Source organism: Tupaia chinensis, unplaced genomic scaffold (genome assembly GCF_000334495.1).
Source record: "Tupaia chinensis unplaced genomic scaffold, TupChi_1.0 Scaffold143642_1, whole genome shotgun sequence".
NCBI classification, from domain to species: domain Eukaryota; kingdom Metazoa; phylum Chordata; class Mammalia; order Scandentia; family Tupaiidae; genus Tupaia; species Tupaia belangeri.
In genome coordinates, this window is record NW_006203490.1 from 75,566 (window position 1) to 91,444 (window position 15,879).

The window sequence follows — 15,879 nt, forward strand, 5'->3', positions numbered from 1 at the left end:
TGAGGTCAAGAGCGACTACTTCTAAGCTCTTCGTACATAGGACTAAAACCAGAAGGTCCTGTGTCTTTATTAGAATAAAAATATAATTTTAGATCAGATGTAGTCCCTTAAGCTTTTTCTTTTCCATCTATGAGCAGTTTCCAGGGAATATTTGAACACAGATGATGTCTGGACAGAAATACTTTTTCCATCTCTTTTTGAAACTGTCTTTTCATTTTTTAAATTTTTCTAAATGCAGATTGTAGTCCTATGCAATCTGGAAAGCAATGAATGAATCCTTATGCTTTCTTCCTAAGCCTCAATTTAGCAATTAGAAAGGTTTTTGTTTGTTGGTTTTTTAATCTGAAACATTTATCTCTCTCAAAAAAATGTAGCAGAATGGACAGTATGGAGAATTTATTTACCATTTTAGAGTATCATCATTGTGATAGACATTATCTTGTGAATATGAAGAGGAACAAGGTAGATACCCAAATCATAGTGTTCTAACACTAGTCGAGTAACACGTAAATAAAATCAAAGTAGTGTGTTAGATAATTTCAGTAATGTCCAGAGGAGCATAGAGGTGGGACATTTTGCCCTACCATAGAAAGGTGGGAAGAGAAAGAGAAGCTTTTCTTGTTGCTTTAAATGTGAAAGTATTTCATGATTTCACAGATAGGAAATTTTCAGAAATGTTAAGCCACTTATTTTAGTTGATTTCATTTAGTTAAGCCCTTTGTCTTGAAATGACAGGCCAATCATTTTGTTCCTTATATAACAGAGATAGAAAGCGAGAAATCACCCCACAGGGGAGATGGCCATGCCGCAATCCCTTCTTCTCCATTCTCCCCTTGGGATCTTGGGCATGCACGCACACGTGCCCGATGTGAGTTTTAAGCCACCGGGTCCGGGACGCGAACCGCAGTCAACTACATGGGAGTCCAGCGACTTAGCCATAACGCTAACTGCTGGTCCCAAGGACCTATATATTTTTATTTTACTTGTTCAAGTCTGCAGTACTTCTACCTTCCAGTAGGCTTAATGACCATAACTGTAATTACTACATGGAAATATACAATTGTTATTAGATTAATGACTACAGATTATTACCTAGTTCTAATGTAGTATTACAGCTTTTGAAATTAATTGCCAGCCAAAAGAAAGTTGTTCTAACATACATATAATATACTGTTTTTAAAATGAAATTAATACATACACATAGAAAAAAAGTTGGACTCCTTGAAGAAAGCAGGGTAAGTAATCTATTTTAGATTACAGAATACAGGACCACAGCAATTGACAAAAATATCTTAATTTTCTAAAACAAATGAAAAATTTTATTTTGTTTTATAAAATTTGACTTTTAATTATGTTGTGTCTAAAACTATTCTCTAAGATATGTTGCCAAGGTAATATTTTGGAAGGTAGAAACACACCTAAAAATGAATGCTAAAACTATTGTTGAGTTTTGCTTTTATTCTCAAGTCACTTTCTTTCCTCTTTGTCTTCATTAATAAACAGTGTATTAGTTTCTCTTGCTGCTATAACAAATCACCTTAAATTTAGTGCTTTAAAACAACACAAATGTATTGCATTAAAATTTTGTTAGTTCACAGGCATCGTATGAATCTCACCAGACTAAACATGTGGGCATGCTGTTTTAGGCTCCAGGAGAAAATCTACTGACTGATTACCTGGGTGGTTGGCAGAATTCAGTTCCCTGCAGTTGTAGGACTGAGGACTCATTTTCTTACAGGCTGTAAACTGAAGGTTATTCTACTTTCTAGAGGTTACCACATTTGTTAGCGGTGGTCACTTTTTTCCTCCATCAAAGATAGCAATAGCCAGTTGAGTCTTTCTCACTTTTCATCTCCTGACTCACTGTTCTTTCCTAGTCTTCTATTCTTTTTTTAAAAAGAATGATTTTATTTAACTAACTTTCTTTCTTTCTTTCTTGCTTGCTTGCTTGCTTTTAATTTGACCAGAGAGAGACAGAGAGTGAGAGAGAGAGAGCGAATGAGGGACAGTGAGAAAACAAGCTGCCAGGTGCAGGACTCAAACTATGGTCGACCATGAGGGAGTCCAAGCCCTTAACCACCATACCACATGGCAGCCCGTAGTCTTCTATTCTTAAAAATTTATACAAAAGGACTTTTAAAAGTTCATGAGAAAATGGAATTAAAGTACAGGTTTATTTTAGTGTACATTTTTTAAAAATCAGCATACAGTGCTTTCATAATACATGTTTACCATGAACTTTTTGTGACAATTCCACTGGGCTCACCCTGAATAATGGCCTTATTTCATGGTCCTTAACCTGAATCATCATATCTGCTAGCCTTTCTTTTTTTTTTTAACCATGTAACATAACATATTCAGAAGTTTCAGGAATTAGGATGTGGGCATCTTTAGATATGAAACCATGTTTCTCCCCACTAAAATTGGATCAGCTTCCTTTTCTATTTATAATACCTCTAACTTTTTCCTCTTGATTCCGTGGATACAAAAGGGATGCTGAGATTCAGAATCACTAAGGTGTTATATTAAATATAATATCTATATGGAAATTCTAGGGGAAACAGATTATGGAGACATTGAAGAAAGAAAACAGGCTTTCAGAGTGTCACTTTGAGAAAGGGAGAGTCTTGTGTAATTTTGTGAGTTTATATTAACCGTCCTAATCTTTAGTACATGTTCTAAGGCCCGTAGTTATTTACAGAGCCATGGGGAAAAAATATTTTAGATAATCAGTAGTTTCCAAGATAAAAAGATATTCACTCAGAACAATAACCTGCAATAGTTATCAAAATGTATATCAGTTTTGATAATGAAAGACATTATGTTATTTCTCTCCTTAGATCATCACGAAGTATGTATATGAGCTCCTGGAGAAGGAATGTAATTTGAAAAAAATCTCTATCCCAGTAAGTCCAATTTTTAACAATGTTTATTCTATTATAACTTAAATGTTTACTTCCAAGTGAAATCGCTTTTTTCAGTTTAGAAGATAACTTCTGTTTTAGGCGAACTGATAACTTTAAATGCAAAGATTCTAGTATGTTGGTATTGGTAAGATTAAAGTATATCTTATCTCATTTTTCATAGTATTTCTCAGAAATAACACGTGTTAGTGTATTACTAGTGTGAGGGGAAGAAATACTGATTTCCAAATAGTTTTGACAATGATGACTCAACTAAAAGGATTACTTTGCCCTCTGTCCTTTCTTGTTTCACTGGAATAATGTATTTTTTCTTACTTATTTGAAATAAACAAATGCCCTTTCTGTTGCAATATTCACTGTCATTTAAAATGTTTCTTGATATTTGGGACCTGCAGGTGGCATGCTGGTTAAGGCACTGGACTCCCACATGGCCAACTGCAGTTTGAGTCCCAGACCTGGCAACCGGCATTCTCACTTTCTTTCTCTCATCAGATTAAACAAACAAACAAACAAACAAACAAAAATATGAATAAAATTTTTAAAATATTTAAAATTTTCTTGATTTTTAAAAATTAGTTTTATTTCTACTCATGTTTCCTCTGCATATTCCCAAATTCTTTCTTGATGCTTCCTATTTTATAACATTGCTCTTTTTTTGGAGGGGAAGCAGAACATTATTTGAAGTTTTTCACATTTGTCATTTAGGAATGAAAAAATTTGAGATTTGTATTTAGACTCAAATTAAAAAAAACTTTTATTTTTTTTTAATGTTTTTTAAAGAATTATTTATTTACTTTTATTTGTTTTCATTTGACCAGAGAAAGACACACACAGAGAGAAAGAAAGTGAGAAAGCAAGCCACCAGATCCAGGACTCAAACCGTGGTCAGCCATGTGGGATTGCCCAGTGCCTTAACCACTACACCACCTGCTGGCCCCAAAAACCTTTTATTTATATTGTAAAACATGAAATATGTTAAACTTTCAAATGAAGAAATAGCAACTCATATGTGAAATGAAGGTTGGATTAAATTGGATGGTCTTTGCTATCCCTGATAACTTTCTGATTCTATAGTATATAATAATTTGGAAAGCTTGATGAAAGTAATTAATTTAAGGCCCAAAACTTTGAATATAGGTCATTTCATTTGCCTGGAATTTTACAAGAGGATGTTACAGTTTCTTGGGTCATGTTATTTTATTTTAAGTGAGAGGGTTCATGACTTATCTTAATACTATTCATCTCACAAGTGATACCAAAGCTCATCTTTTTTTAAAAAAATCTATTTTATAAGGTAGCCCAAACCTCAAGAATTGGGCTACATTATTAGTCATTTATTTAAGGATCTCTTAGGTGATCAGCACTGTTCTAAGTGCTTGTGACTTACTAGTGAATAAAACATTATTCTGTGTAATAGGTAGACTAACCCTTGATTTATTTAGACAGTTTCCTTTCTTTGGAAATATACAAAAGCCAACATTTTAGTACCTTTTGGGAATGAATATGCCAGCCTTTTCCAATTTAAGCTTCTTGTTTTAGTTTTGGCTTTTGGGCTAGTATCTTACGATATACTAAATTGGGTGTTTTGGAAAGTCATGGTAAAATTTTGTCACTTTGACTGTTCTTCATTTTTTGTTAATTTTATTTCTTTCCGTTTCTAAAGAAAGATATTTAGGGAACCAGCAGTTAGCATAATGGCTATGTCGCTGGACTCCCATGTAGTCGACCACGGTTCACGTCCTGGACCCGGTGGCTTAAAACTCACGCCGGGCGCGTGTGCATGCGTGCCCAAGATCCTGAGAGGAGAATGGAGGAGAAGGGATTGTGGCGTGACCATCCCCCCTGGAGGGTGATTTCTCGCTTTCTGTCTCTATGTCTCTCTCTGTCTGGCTGGCGAGCGCACACCCCTGTAATGAAAACCTCTCCAAAAAGAAAAAAAAAAAAAAAGGAAAAGAATGATATTTAAAGAGCCTTAGGTAAATTTGCTGATAGAATAATTTAATATCAAGTCCTTTAACTCTACAATACTTCTAGTTCTGTGGAACCCTTAATTTCACTTCTATCACCAGATTTCTAGAAGAAATCATAAGACAATTGGCTGTATGGGTTATGCTCTATGATTAAGCTTCACTGATTTTCATCATAGAAAACCTGAGGTTTATTTGGTAGATCTAATTATTATCCTCTCATTTGAAATTTAGACTGATATATTTCATAAACATGTAGAGAGAGTTACATTATATGAGGTCTGAAAAAGCACCATGCCCATGTTTGGTGAGTAAAGGTTTCCTTATTCTGTAAGCTTCAAAGCAAATTTTTTCTGAGGAAATGAATATCTCTCCTTAAATTATCACATATTTTATATATTGGATCAAAAGGAAAGTCATGTGCATTTTCACGCAGAAAAATACATCATGAATTTCCCAACAACTTAATAGTAAAGTTTTTCTTCAGTGGTTATTATTTTTTTCCCATTTAAGTTCTCTTAAATCCCAGATTTGTCAGTGGGTATGCTTTTGTTTTCTATTTTGTAGAGCTGATCATTTTACTAAAAGAATTCTACCATACTTCTTTCCCCTGATGATGAACTAAGTCTTAGAATTAGAATATTTTAAAAGAAAAATAAAACTTTTTTTAAAAATGACAGCACTTTCTAGAAACCCATTTGACAGTACAGATCATGATCACGTCTTAGGTTTACTCCACATGTCACCTAAGTTGGTACAACATAGTCTCAATTGTACTATCTCAAACTTGTGTAAACTGTTGGATAAACATATTGGTAACTTAAGTATTGGATACATGAGTTAATAATTTGAGTATACATTTTTAATTCTGTTTATTACTACCTATTGTTTAAGTGAAATATTACAATTAATGTGGTTTATGTGTATCTAAAAATCAATTGTTAAGTGCTAATACTGTTTGTTGCAATCTCACTGACCAAATAGTGTTTGAAGCTGATTTGTCAATAAACTGAGGTGGTGTGCTGGAATGACCTTTATGTGTATGTCTCTCTCTCTCTCTCTTTTTTTTTTTTTTTGAGAGAGAGATTTTTGCTATAGCACATGTGCACTTGTCAGAGAGACAGAGAAACAGAAAACAAGAAATAATCCTTCAGGGGAGATGGCCATGCCACTGTCCCTCTCCTCCATTATCCTCTTTGAGTTTAGGGCACTCACGCACACACACCCAATGTGTGTTTTAAACCAATGGGTCCGAGATTCAAACCACAGTCGATCATGTGGGAATCCAGCAACAAAACAATTATTCCATCTGCTGGTCCCTATGTGTATTTCTTCATGAAAGCCTAACTTAATGGATTACCTCTGTTTAAAGATAAATGGCCTAGGAACAGCCATTTCCAAATGTAATGAGGACAATCAAGAACAATTTACTTTATTTGTAAATATTTATTTTAAACTTTACTGTTTAAAATTAGTACTAACTTTATTTAGAGTAAATAATAGTTCCCATGAACAGAATCTGTTTTAAATTAAAATAAGTAGTATCTAATGACCAGCTCAAATATTGCTTTTACCCCTTAATCATGAATATTATTACATTGTTTTCATTAATGTTTTTCCTTCAATATTCTGATATTCTCATATTTCAAAGTTAACTTTTCTGGATGTTTAAATTTGTTTATTTATAGCTGTTTTAATTTATAGACTCGTAAATATTCTTAAGTATTACAATATTTAAAAAAATACACATCATCTCTCTCTTTAGAAAATAAGTATTCATCCTTTTTTTTTCATCTTTTAAGAGAGAGATTATTGCTACAAGGTGCACACACTTGTAGGAGAGACAGAGACAGAAAGTGAGAAATCACCTTCCCAGGGATTATGGGCATGCACACATACGTGCCTGGCGTGAGTTTTAAACCGCTGGGTCTGGGACTTGAACTGTGAGAGTCCAGTGACATAATCATTATGCCATCTGCTGCTTCTAGTATTCATCCACTTAAAGTGATTACTCTGGAATTCAACATGGCAACATTCCATTGCTTAAAGAACAGAATCAGTTCCTGGGTAACAAGGGTCTTAGTCAAAGAGAAAAAAGAGACAGGGATCAGCACCTACTGGAAAGTCTGTAGCTACAGGGTTTTTTTATTAAGGTAAATATAAGAGATAACTATTTCCATAGCCATGCTAGGATCCATTAAGGCCTCCCTACTTTAAGAGGCATTTTATTTGTGAGTATTTAAATGTACTCTTTGGTATTTGAATGGCTGCAAAACCTCTGTGGCTCGTTTTTTTATTGTAGAATGGCAGGTTTGCTCTTAAATTTTTTACTCTACCTACCATTTTTTTCTTGCCTTTTTTTTTTTTTTTTTTTAGCTACTTTAACTGAACGTTTTTTTCTGTTTTCATGTACTGTTTCTGGTAAAAGGGAATTTTTCTTCTTAGGTTTGATTTTTTTACTGTCTCTCATTCACTTCTCTTTCTGTTCGACTTCAGTCATATTTGCGGTCATCACTAAGATTTGCTTACTCTGGACATAGCATGCAGGTGAAATTAATGTGATAGGGTTACATTTCTCACCTTTTCCCCTGTGTTCTTATTTACTATTACTAATGTTACAGTTATGTTAATTCTTAACATTCTTCAGCCCTTTAAAAATTTTTTGTAGTTAATACATTAATTTTTAGTATATGCTTTCTGAACCAGGCAAGTATTATAACCATTTAAGAGGATGCGTTATTTAGTTAACTGTCTTTTATCTAAAAGAAGGCACAGGTGATGCTTTATAACATTTCCTATTCCTAAAATGTAACCATTCCTTTATTTACTGGGCACCTACACTGTGCCAGGCTCTGTTCTAGGGTCAGGGACGATAGCTGGATACGAAACAGAGAACTCTGTGCCTTCCTGGGCCTATGCCAGTGGAGGGATCTGCAGGTGGATAAATAAATATACAAACAAAACATAAACTACAATATATTAGCTCATAGAGCGTGCTCAGGAAGAGAATGAAAGAGGGACAGGGACCAGGGAGTTAGGGATGTATTTGGACTTTTTTATATAATAGTTTTATTGTAATTTCTAATTTACACGTAATCGTACATCTTTGTGAGGTACAATGTTGGACTTCAGAGTATGTATACAATATTAATACACATCAAGGAAATAAACCTACTCACCACCACCACATTGGCCTGCACATTTGAAATTTGCTCTACTGGCTATTTGGAGATAACTATTAAACTATTAAATCACCACTTTCTTTGCTGTTGCAATATTCTGTACCCCATTCCACTTATTTACATGTACTTTTGTATCTATTAAGTGGGGCAGTCTGGGAAGATCTCACTAAGGTGATACTTCTTTTTAAGCCCTGCGTTCATGTTATTCTTGATGAAATAACTGCCATTTGGACTCGGTTTCACAAATGCCTAAGCAGCTATTACTGAGACCAGTCTGATTTCAAAGCAGAGATTTTCATATTTATCTTTCTAGGCATAGTCACTGGAAATATTTAGAATTCAGGGCTTTTTTTTTTCTGTAGCTGGAATTTCTGTGTACTTATTATTTTGATCATTGTATATAAATACAGTGTCGACAGAGGGAAGCCCCGTCGTATTACACAGCCCGTGGCTGACCTTCTCTACGTGGGGGTGTGTTACTAGCTATCAGGACTTGGTTTCTGACTCTGACCTGCAGAAAGGTTTCCATTACCTTTAACTGGCCACTGCTGCTATGGACTGTCACTCAGTGTGTGCATGGCATATGTAATAAAAGGTTGGGAAGTTATTTCTTCCAAAAGTCTTTAGTGTCTTTCAAGTCAAAATGACGCACCATTTAGTTAAAAACCTAAATATTATGTACAAAGTCAATAAAAATAGTCACTTTTCATCTCATCAATAACTAGCACACAAAATAAGGTTCTTGGAGTATGCTCATAGCATAAGGTCATTGTTACGTACTTGTGTTCACATTCTAAGTAGAATTTGAAAATTCGTTCACATAGAACAGTAGGTGTTCGAATTTTTCAATGGTTCCTCTTCTTCCCTTTAAAAGTTTGGTAATATTCCTGGTTGATGCATGATTTCCATTATATACTACATGTATCTTCCAAAGGGGTTTTCTATTTTCTGCTGTAGGTGCAGTATATTTCCATTACAGAATTGTAGGCTTAATAGCTATGTGGTGTCTGATAACTTATTTTAACCCTATAAGCCTCAATTTCTTCATCTATAACTAAATACAATAACAAAACCACCTTAATGGAATTGTGATTAAAGGAGATCATTTATTAAAACAGCATGCTGTTTAGAGCATAGAAAGCACTCAAAACATTCATTTTTCTTATTTATAATGATAATGTATATCATACAGATTGAACATCCCTAGTCTAAAACTCCAAAATGCTCCAAAATCTGACACTTTTCAAAAATCAACATGATCCTACAAGTTGGAAAATTCCACACCTGACCTCATGCGACATGGCAGTCCAAATGCTCCATACTCAAATAGTGTGTAAAACTACCCTCAGGGTATGATGATAAAGTGTATATGAAACGTAAAATGAATCTTCTCTTTAGACCTGGGCCCCATCCCCAAGTTATTTCATCGTGTATGTGCAAATATTCCAAAATCTGTAAAAAATCCAAAATCTGAAATACTTTGGGTCACAAGCATTTTGGGTCAGGTGTAGTCAACCTATACAAATATATAGTAATGATGAATGGAGACATTATTTGTAATATTCTTTTTCATAGTTTTGTATTTAAATTGTGATCATGTCTTGCTTATCCACATAATATACAACCATTAAACTGTACTGAATATTTTAATTTCATTTCAAAGTTGTTCTTTAATATTTATTTTGTAATAACCATTCAGTAATTTATAGTAGCCATTAGTTCTCTCATTTATGTGCATGCTGATCAGAAAACATTTATTTATTATTTATTATTTTTTTTTAATTACAGGTAGATGCCACTGAGAGTGAACCAAAGAGTTTTATCTTTATGAGTGAGGATGCTTTGACAAATCCACAGAAACTGATGGTTTTAATTCATGGTAGTGGTGTTGTCAGGGCAGGTCAGTGGGCTAGAAGGCTTATTATAAATGAAGATCTGGACAGTGGCACACAGATACCTTTTATTAAGAGAGCTGTGGATGTAAGTGCAACTTTATTTTTTTGACATTTTATAATTCTGTTTTATTATATGTTATATTACTTTAGCAAGTCTCTTCAAAAATATATCCTAAGCATAATCATATCTACCAATGGTTATTATATATTTTACTTGTATCAAAGATTCTTCTGAATTATTTTGCAGTTGCAAAAATCAGTGATGTCTTGCGCGTACAAAGAGTTCAGTGTCTTTGAAATGAATAGTTTAGATTTAAAAATACTTTTGCTTTTTAATTATAGGAAATAGTAAATGGCAAATATTGATCAATATTGAATATATCTGACAAAAAATCATAGCTACTTTTGTAAACCTAGGCCTATTTCATTTACTTTAATAAACTAAAGAAGATCTGCTACTTTAAATTAATCCCTTATTCTTTAAAAGAAGAGTTGAAATAGCTGAATGTTTGTCATTTCTTTCAAATAATCTTGAAGCTCACAAATAGATTGCTTTAAGTATAAACATAGTTGTACAAAATGGTAAATCATAGTGTTTTTTAGTATTTTTATTTGAACTCCAAATTTTAGAAACTGGTTCTCTAAAATTTGTCCAAGCTCTTCTCTTCTATAATCGTGAACTTGTTTTTCTGACCTAGCATTGTTAGATCTTAATGTTTTACTACTTCATTCTACCATCTCATTCTCACATCTGCAATGGAGAGCCAAATTTTGCAAAGTATGGGTTTCTCTCACATGTAATTTGCTCAGGAAAAGTGAAGTGGCACCTTGTCTAAGATTTAATGTAAGAAAGTGAAGTTATTTAGGGATGTGTATTCATATACACTTTGTTTCATTTCTAAGATCTATATTATTACATCCTTGTAATTAATATTGGAAAGGAATTGTTTGATACTCCAATGATTACAGACGTTAAAAATATGTTCTCTATTCTGTTTTCTTTGAAGTGATTATATGAAGACTCAGCCTAGCTCCTAAAAACATATTTTTATTAATAGATTTTTGAAACCCTTAAAATGCTGCATGTAGAAATTCTTAAGATTAATTGTATATATTTCCAGTCGTCATGCATATGCAAAGAACACAAAGACTTTTCTTTTGGTTTGCTTGCTAATGTCAGTAGTGTGTTTTTAGTAGAATTGAAGTAACAAAAATAAAGTTTAGAATGAAGTAACTCACAAAACATGTTATATTTAGACTTTCATATTTCAGGTTATGAATAGTAAAATGAACTTTCTCTCTCTGACACATTAGTTTGTGGTTAGAACAGATCCTGTCTGTGTATTTTAGGAATAACATTATATATGAAATGTGTTCACAATTCAATGAGTATTTGAAAATAAAACTTAGTAAGGAATATCAGAGGCTTTCAACATGTCAGTGCTTGCTGAAATATTTTATGTAATAATATTGTGCCTACTGTAGATCACCTAAAGGTTTCCTATTCTAGAATATGTTGCTGTTATAAAGGTTTCTGAGGTGAAAGAATATATGGGAAGTCTTGCCAAAACATCTTTGAACAAACTGTCTATTGATATCCTAAACAGGAGGTAGGAACTTGCTAGTAACATTAAAACCATGAGCCATTTTGTTCTTAAAAGTGGGAATAGTGTTTGGGGGATAACAGCATTTCACTGCCTTGACTTTTTCCTGCTTTTTTCAATAATGGCAACTCATGATTCTTTGAAAAGAAGCCGCTGAGGCTCAACCATGGTGGAGCAGGTGGTAAGGGCATTGCTTTGTGTTGCTATAGGCTGTGTGGGAAGTTGCCAGGTCTGTTCTATGAGTGAGCGTGCTCCATGCACCTGTGGCACGCCTCTGAACCCGGCTGGCTGAGGCCTAGGGGAGGATTGCACAGTGAGGTCCCTGATGAGGGTGCATGCCCTTCTCTCTCTCTAAAATGCACACAAAGCAAATTAATAAGTAAGTGAACCTTTTTTTTCCTTAGGTTTTTGCCATAGGGCACACGCACTAGCCAGAGAGAGAGCGATTCAGTAAGAGGGAAAGTGAGAATTCACCCTAGCCAGGGGGACGGGGGTGGTGGTGGTGGTTGGGGGTGGTTGGGTGAGTTGGGGGGGTTTGTGGGTGGGGGGGTTAATGCAGATTTCCTGTTAGCTCACCTGATTTGAGTTCTGTGTGTCTCCCTTTCCCTTCTGTGGTATAAAGTTGATTTCTCACAGTCTAGTTCTTATTATGAGACAAAATCACAGTTTAAAGATCTTACTTGGCCTTCTTTGTGATTCTAGAATTGGCAACACTTCACTCCATAAAATAGAGTGAGTGTTCTGATGAGCTGACCAGAAGAAGTTGGTTTTATAAGCAGAGGCAGAACCAAAGAAAACAGAAATAAAAAGTGGATTGGCCATTTCAGTTATTTCTTCATAAAGTTGAGACAGAAAGACAGAGCAATAGAAAAATCATTGATGGGACCATCAGTTAGTGTAATGGCTATATCCCTGGACTCCCATGTAGCCAACCATGGTTCAAGTCCCAGTCCCAGCAGCTTAAACTCACACCGGGCATGTGTGCGTGCATGCCCAAGATCCCTTCCCGAGAGGAGAATGGAGGAGAAGGGATTGCGGCGTGGCCATCCCCCTGGGGGGGTGATTTCTTGCTTTATGTTTCTCTGTCTCTCTCCGTCTTTCTGGCGAGTGCACATGCCCTATAGCAAAAACATCTCCAAGAAAAGAAAAGAAAAGAAAAATCATTGATTGGTTACCATCAGGTTACTTTAGGTTACTTTTTTAAATAAGGATTGAAGCAGAAGGAACTTTATCATCCTGCCTACTGAAACTGGCATGTTTGAGAAATGTGGCCATTGTCCTTCCTGCTATCTCAGAAGGGCAGATAACTTAGTTTCAGTTTTAGTGTGAGTGACTCCATTTTGGTTGTTAGCATCATCTGTTGGGGTCTAGTGCAAGAGTCCAAAACAATGGTCTTCTGTAAGTTGTCCTCTTTTTTGTTGTTTTTGTTTATTTTTAGAAAAGGTCTTGCTATGTCATAACCCTCCTGCCTCAGCCTCTGGAGCAGCTGAGCCTGTCAGTGTGCACTATCATGCCTAGCTTTTTCAGAAAGGGCCTTGCCATGTTTCCCATGCTGCTCATGATCCTTCTCCCCCAGCCTCCTCCAGATGGTTGGGAGTACACGTGCACGTCATTGCACCCAGCTTTTAGGGCAGAGTGGGAATTGCATCTGGGCAGCCCATGTGGCTCCAGCCTGCCAAATAGCAGTGGCCAACCAGCACATGCTACCTCAACAATCCCTCCTATAATTTTTATTTAACATCCTTCTCTGAGTAGGTTTCTATAAAGACAAAACCTCTTGTCTCTTATAGGCTGGCCACACAATGTGAAATTGTGACCTATTGTTTTGTTTGTTTTATTTTGTTTAGGTGGTAGTAGCAGAATATTGTACCTTCCTTGAACTTAGAACTAGTGCCTTAACTTTTAGCCTGAAGGCCTACGCCTACTTTCTGAGGTCAATTGGTGCCTCAATTTCTACGTCTTACCAGACTTCAGTGGGTGAAATTGCTTGTTTCTAGATATCCTCTCTCCCTGAGGCATTTAAGTTTGAATTTCTACTGTCATGCCAAGCCAGTATCTACTTCTCCATCAGCTTACATTCTTACAAAATTTATTTACATCCTCTATACTCATTTCTCATTTGTTTTGTTCTGATGGTTGAACACCACCCCTCTTTATTTTTTCACTCATTTTGTAACATACACTGATAGTGGTGTTCACAGGCTTAGTCTACATGGGAGGCCCAGTTTCAATTTCCAGCCCCCCTAAACACTGGGCATGGTAGTGGGCAAGCTGTAGTTCCTTGGGAGGCTACATGAAGAGGATTATAACATAGGCAGACCCTGCATTTAAAAAAAGGAAAATGAAAATGAATCCAGTGGAGCATTTTAATTACATTCTTTTCATGTGATTGTGTTTTTTTGTTTGTTTCTTTTTCTCCTGGAGATTTCTGCTATAGGGCACGTGTACTTACCTTAGAGACAGAGAGTGAGAAAGTGAGAAATCACCCTTCCAGAGAGGATGGACATGCCACAGTCCCTTCTTCTCCTTTCTCCTCTTGAGATTTTGGGCACACACACACACACACACACACACACACACACACACACACACCTCCCTGGTGTGAATTTGAAGTCGCCAGGTCTGGGACTCGAACCGTGGTCAGCCATATTGGAGTCCAGTCCATAACCACGATGCCACCTGCTGGCCCCTTTATGTGTGTGGGTTTGTTTTTTTTTTTTCCCTAGGAGGTTTCTGCTCTAGGCCACTTGTGTTGGTAGGAGAGAGAGAGACAGTGAGATATCACCCTGGTGGGAGAGGGATGGCCATGTTACAATCCCTTCTCCATTTTCCTCTTGGGATCTTTGGCATGCCCACACTCGCATGTGCCAGGTCTGGAACTCAAACCACAGTTGACCATGTGGGAGTCCAGGGATGTAACCACTATGCCCTCTGCCGGCTCCGTACGTGGTTGTTTTAATGGCAGGCAGTCATAACTTGTCTCTTTAAAACAAATAATGTTAAAGGAAATTTCTGTACAACCAAATGCTTTGTAAACCTGAGGAGATAATTCTCTCATATTGCAATATTCCTCACACTAAAATATTTTAAGGTTTTCTCTTAGATATTATTATAACGGTGGTAAAGAATATTTAAAATGTTACTTGATTATGGTATGAATTACATACTTTTTGAAAGTTCCGATGGAGATGGTTTTTAGTTTTGTTTTTTAAGTTTATGCATTTATGTCTTCTGTCAGAGAGAGAGAGAGACACAGAGACAGGGCCTTCAATAGTGTCCTCACACCATAATCACACCACTGTTGGCGGTGTCCTCACACCACCAGTCCCTTTGGCCTGGATCACGGGCACACATGCATACCTCTGATGTTGTCAGTAATGTTGCTGATGTGAAGCCAGGACCTCTCCCATGTCGTTCCAGTTATGTGACCACTGTACCACTGTCTAGCCCTGAATTAGAGTTTTGTAAATTTTAAATTATTTAGTTTGCTTTTAATAAGCTGTTACTTGGACTGACCCTCAACCTGGTGATTAAGGGAGCCAGATGGCACATTGGCTGACTGCACGGTTCAAATCCCATCCCCAGTAGTTTGAAAGGCATACCCACAGCATGTGTGTGCATATCCAAAATCCTAAGCAGCTAAAGAAATGGAAGAGGAAGGATTGTGGAGTGACCACACTGCTTTGGAATGGGGGCTGTTTCTCCTCTCCCGCTCTCTCTATGTCTCTCTCAGGTGAGTTCATGTACCTCTGGCAAATTTAAAGAAAAGAAACAAAAAAGCTATGGCTTGCTTACCCTTGTTTATGCTGGTTGTTGACTGATTCTCTTATGCAATTTTGTATCTGCCCCTCCCCCATTGACAAAAGAAAAAAGAAAGGCTGATTGATTACAAGATTAGGATGGAGCCATAATTACCTAGATTAAGGTATGTTTTAACAAACATGGTGACAGTGAAATTTTAATTGGATTCTAATGGGTACCTATTATTCATAGATAGTTGTGAAAAAAAAGAACTATCATATTAATTTATGGTATAGTTTATTTTATTTACTTTTAAAATAATTATTTTATTTAACTTTATTAATTAATTAATGCCTTTTAATTTGACCAGAGAGGGACATAGCAAGAGCAAGAGAGAAAGAGGGAAAGTGAGAAACCAAATTGCCAAATCTGGGACTCAAATCATGGTCGGCTATGTGGGAGAGTCCAGCACCCTTAACTCCCATGCCACCTGCTGACCCCAATTTATGGTATGGTTATTTTAAAAAGAGTAATGCTATCTCATAGCTTATAAGAAATTATTTAAC

General features: G+C 35.9%; 1 protein-coding gene across 3 annotated transcripts in view; it reads left to right on the forward strand.

Moving 5' to 3' along the window:
* Nucleotides 1-15,879, forward strand: part of ARB2A (ARB2 cotranscriptional regulator A) — a 473,507-nt gene that overhangs the window by 65,757 nt on the left and 391,871 nt on the right. For all 3 annotated transcript variants that reach the window (XM_006164516.3, XM_027766702.1, XM_027766701.1), the window contains exons 3-4: nucleotides 2,841-2,906; nucleotides 9,862-10,053. In XM_006164516.3, coding sequence (XP_006164578.1) covers nucleotides 2,841-2,906; nucleotides 9,862-10,053 — 258 coding nt within the window. The remainder of the gene's footprint in view (nucleotides 1-2,840; nucleotides 2,907-9,861; nucleotides 10,054-15,879) is intronic.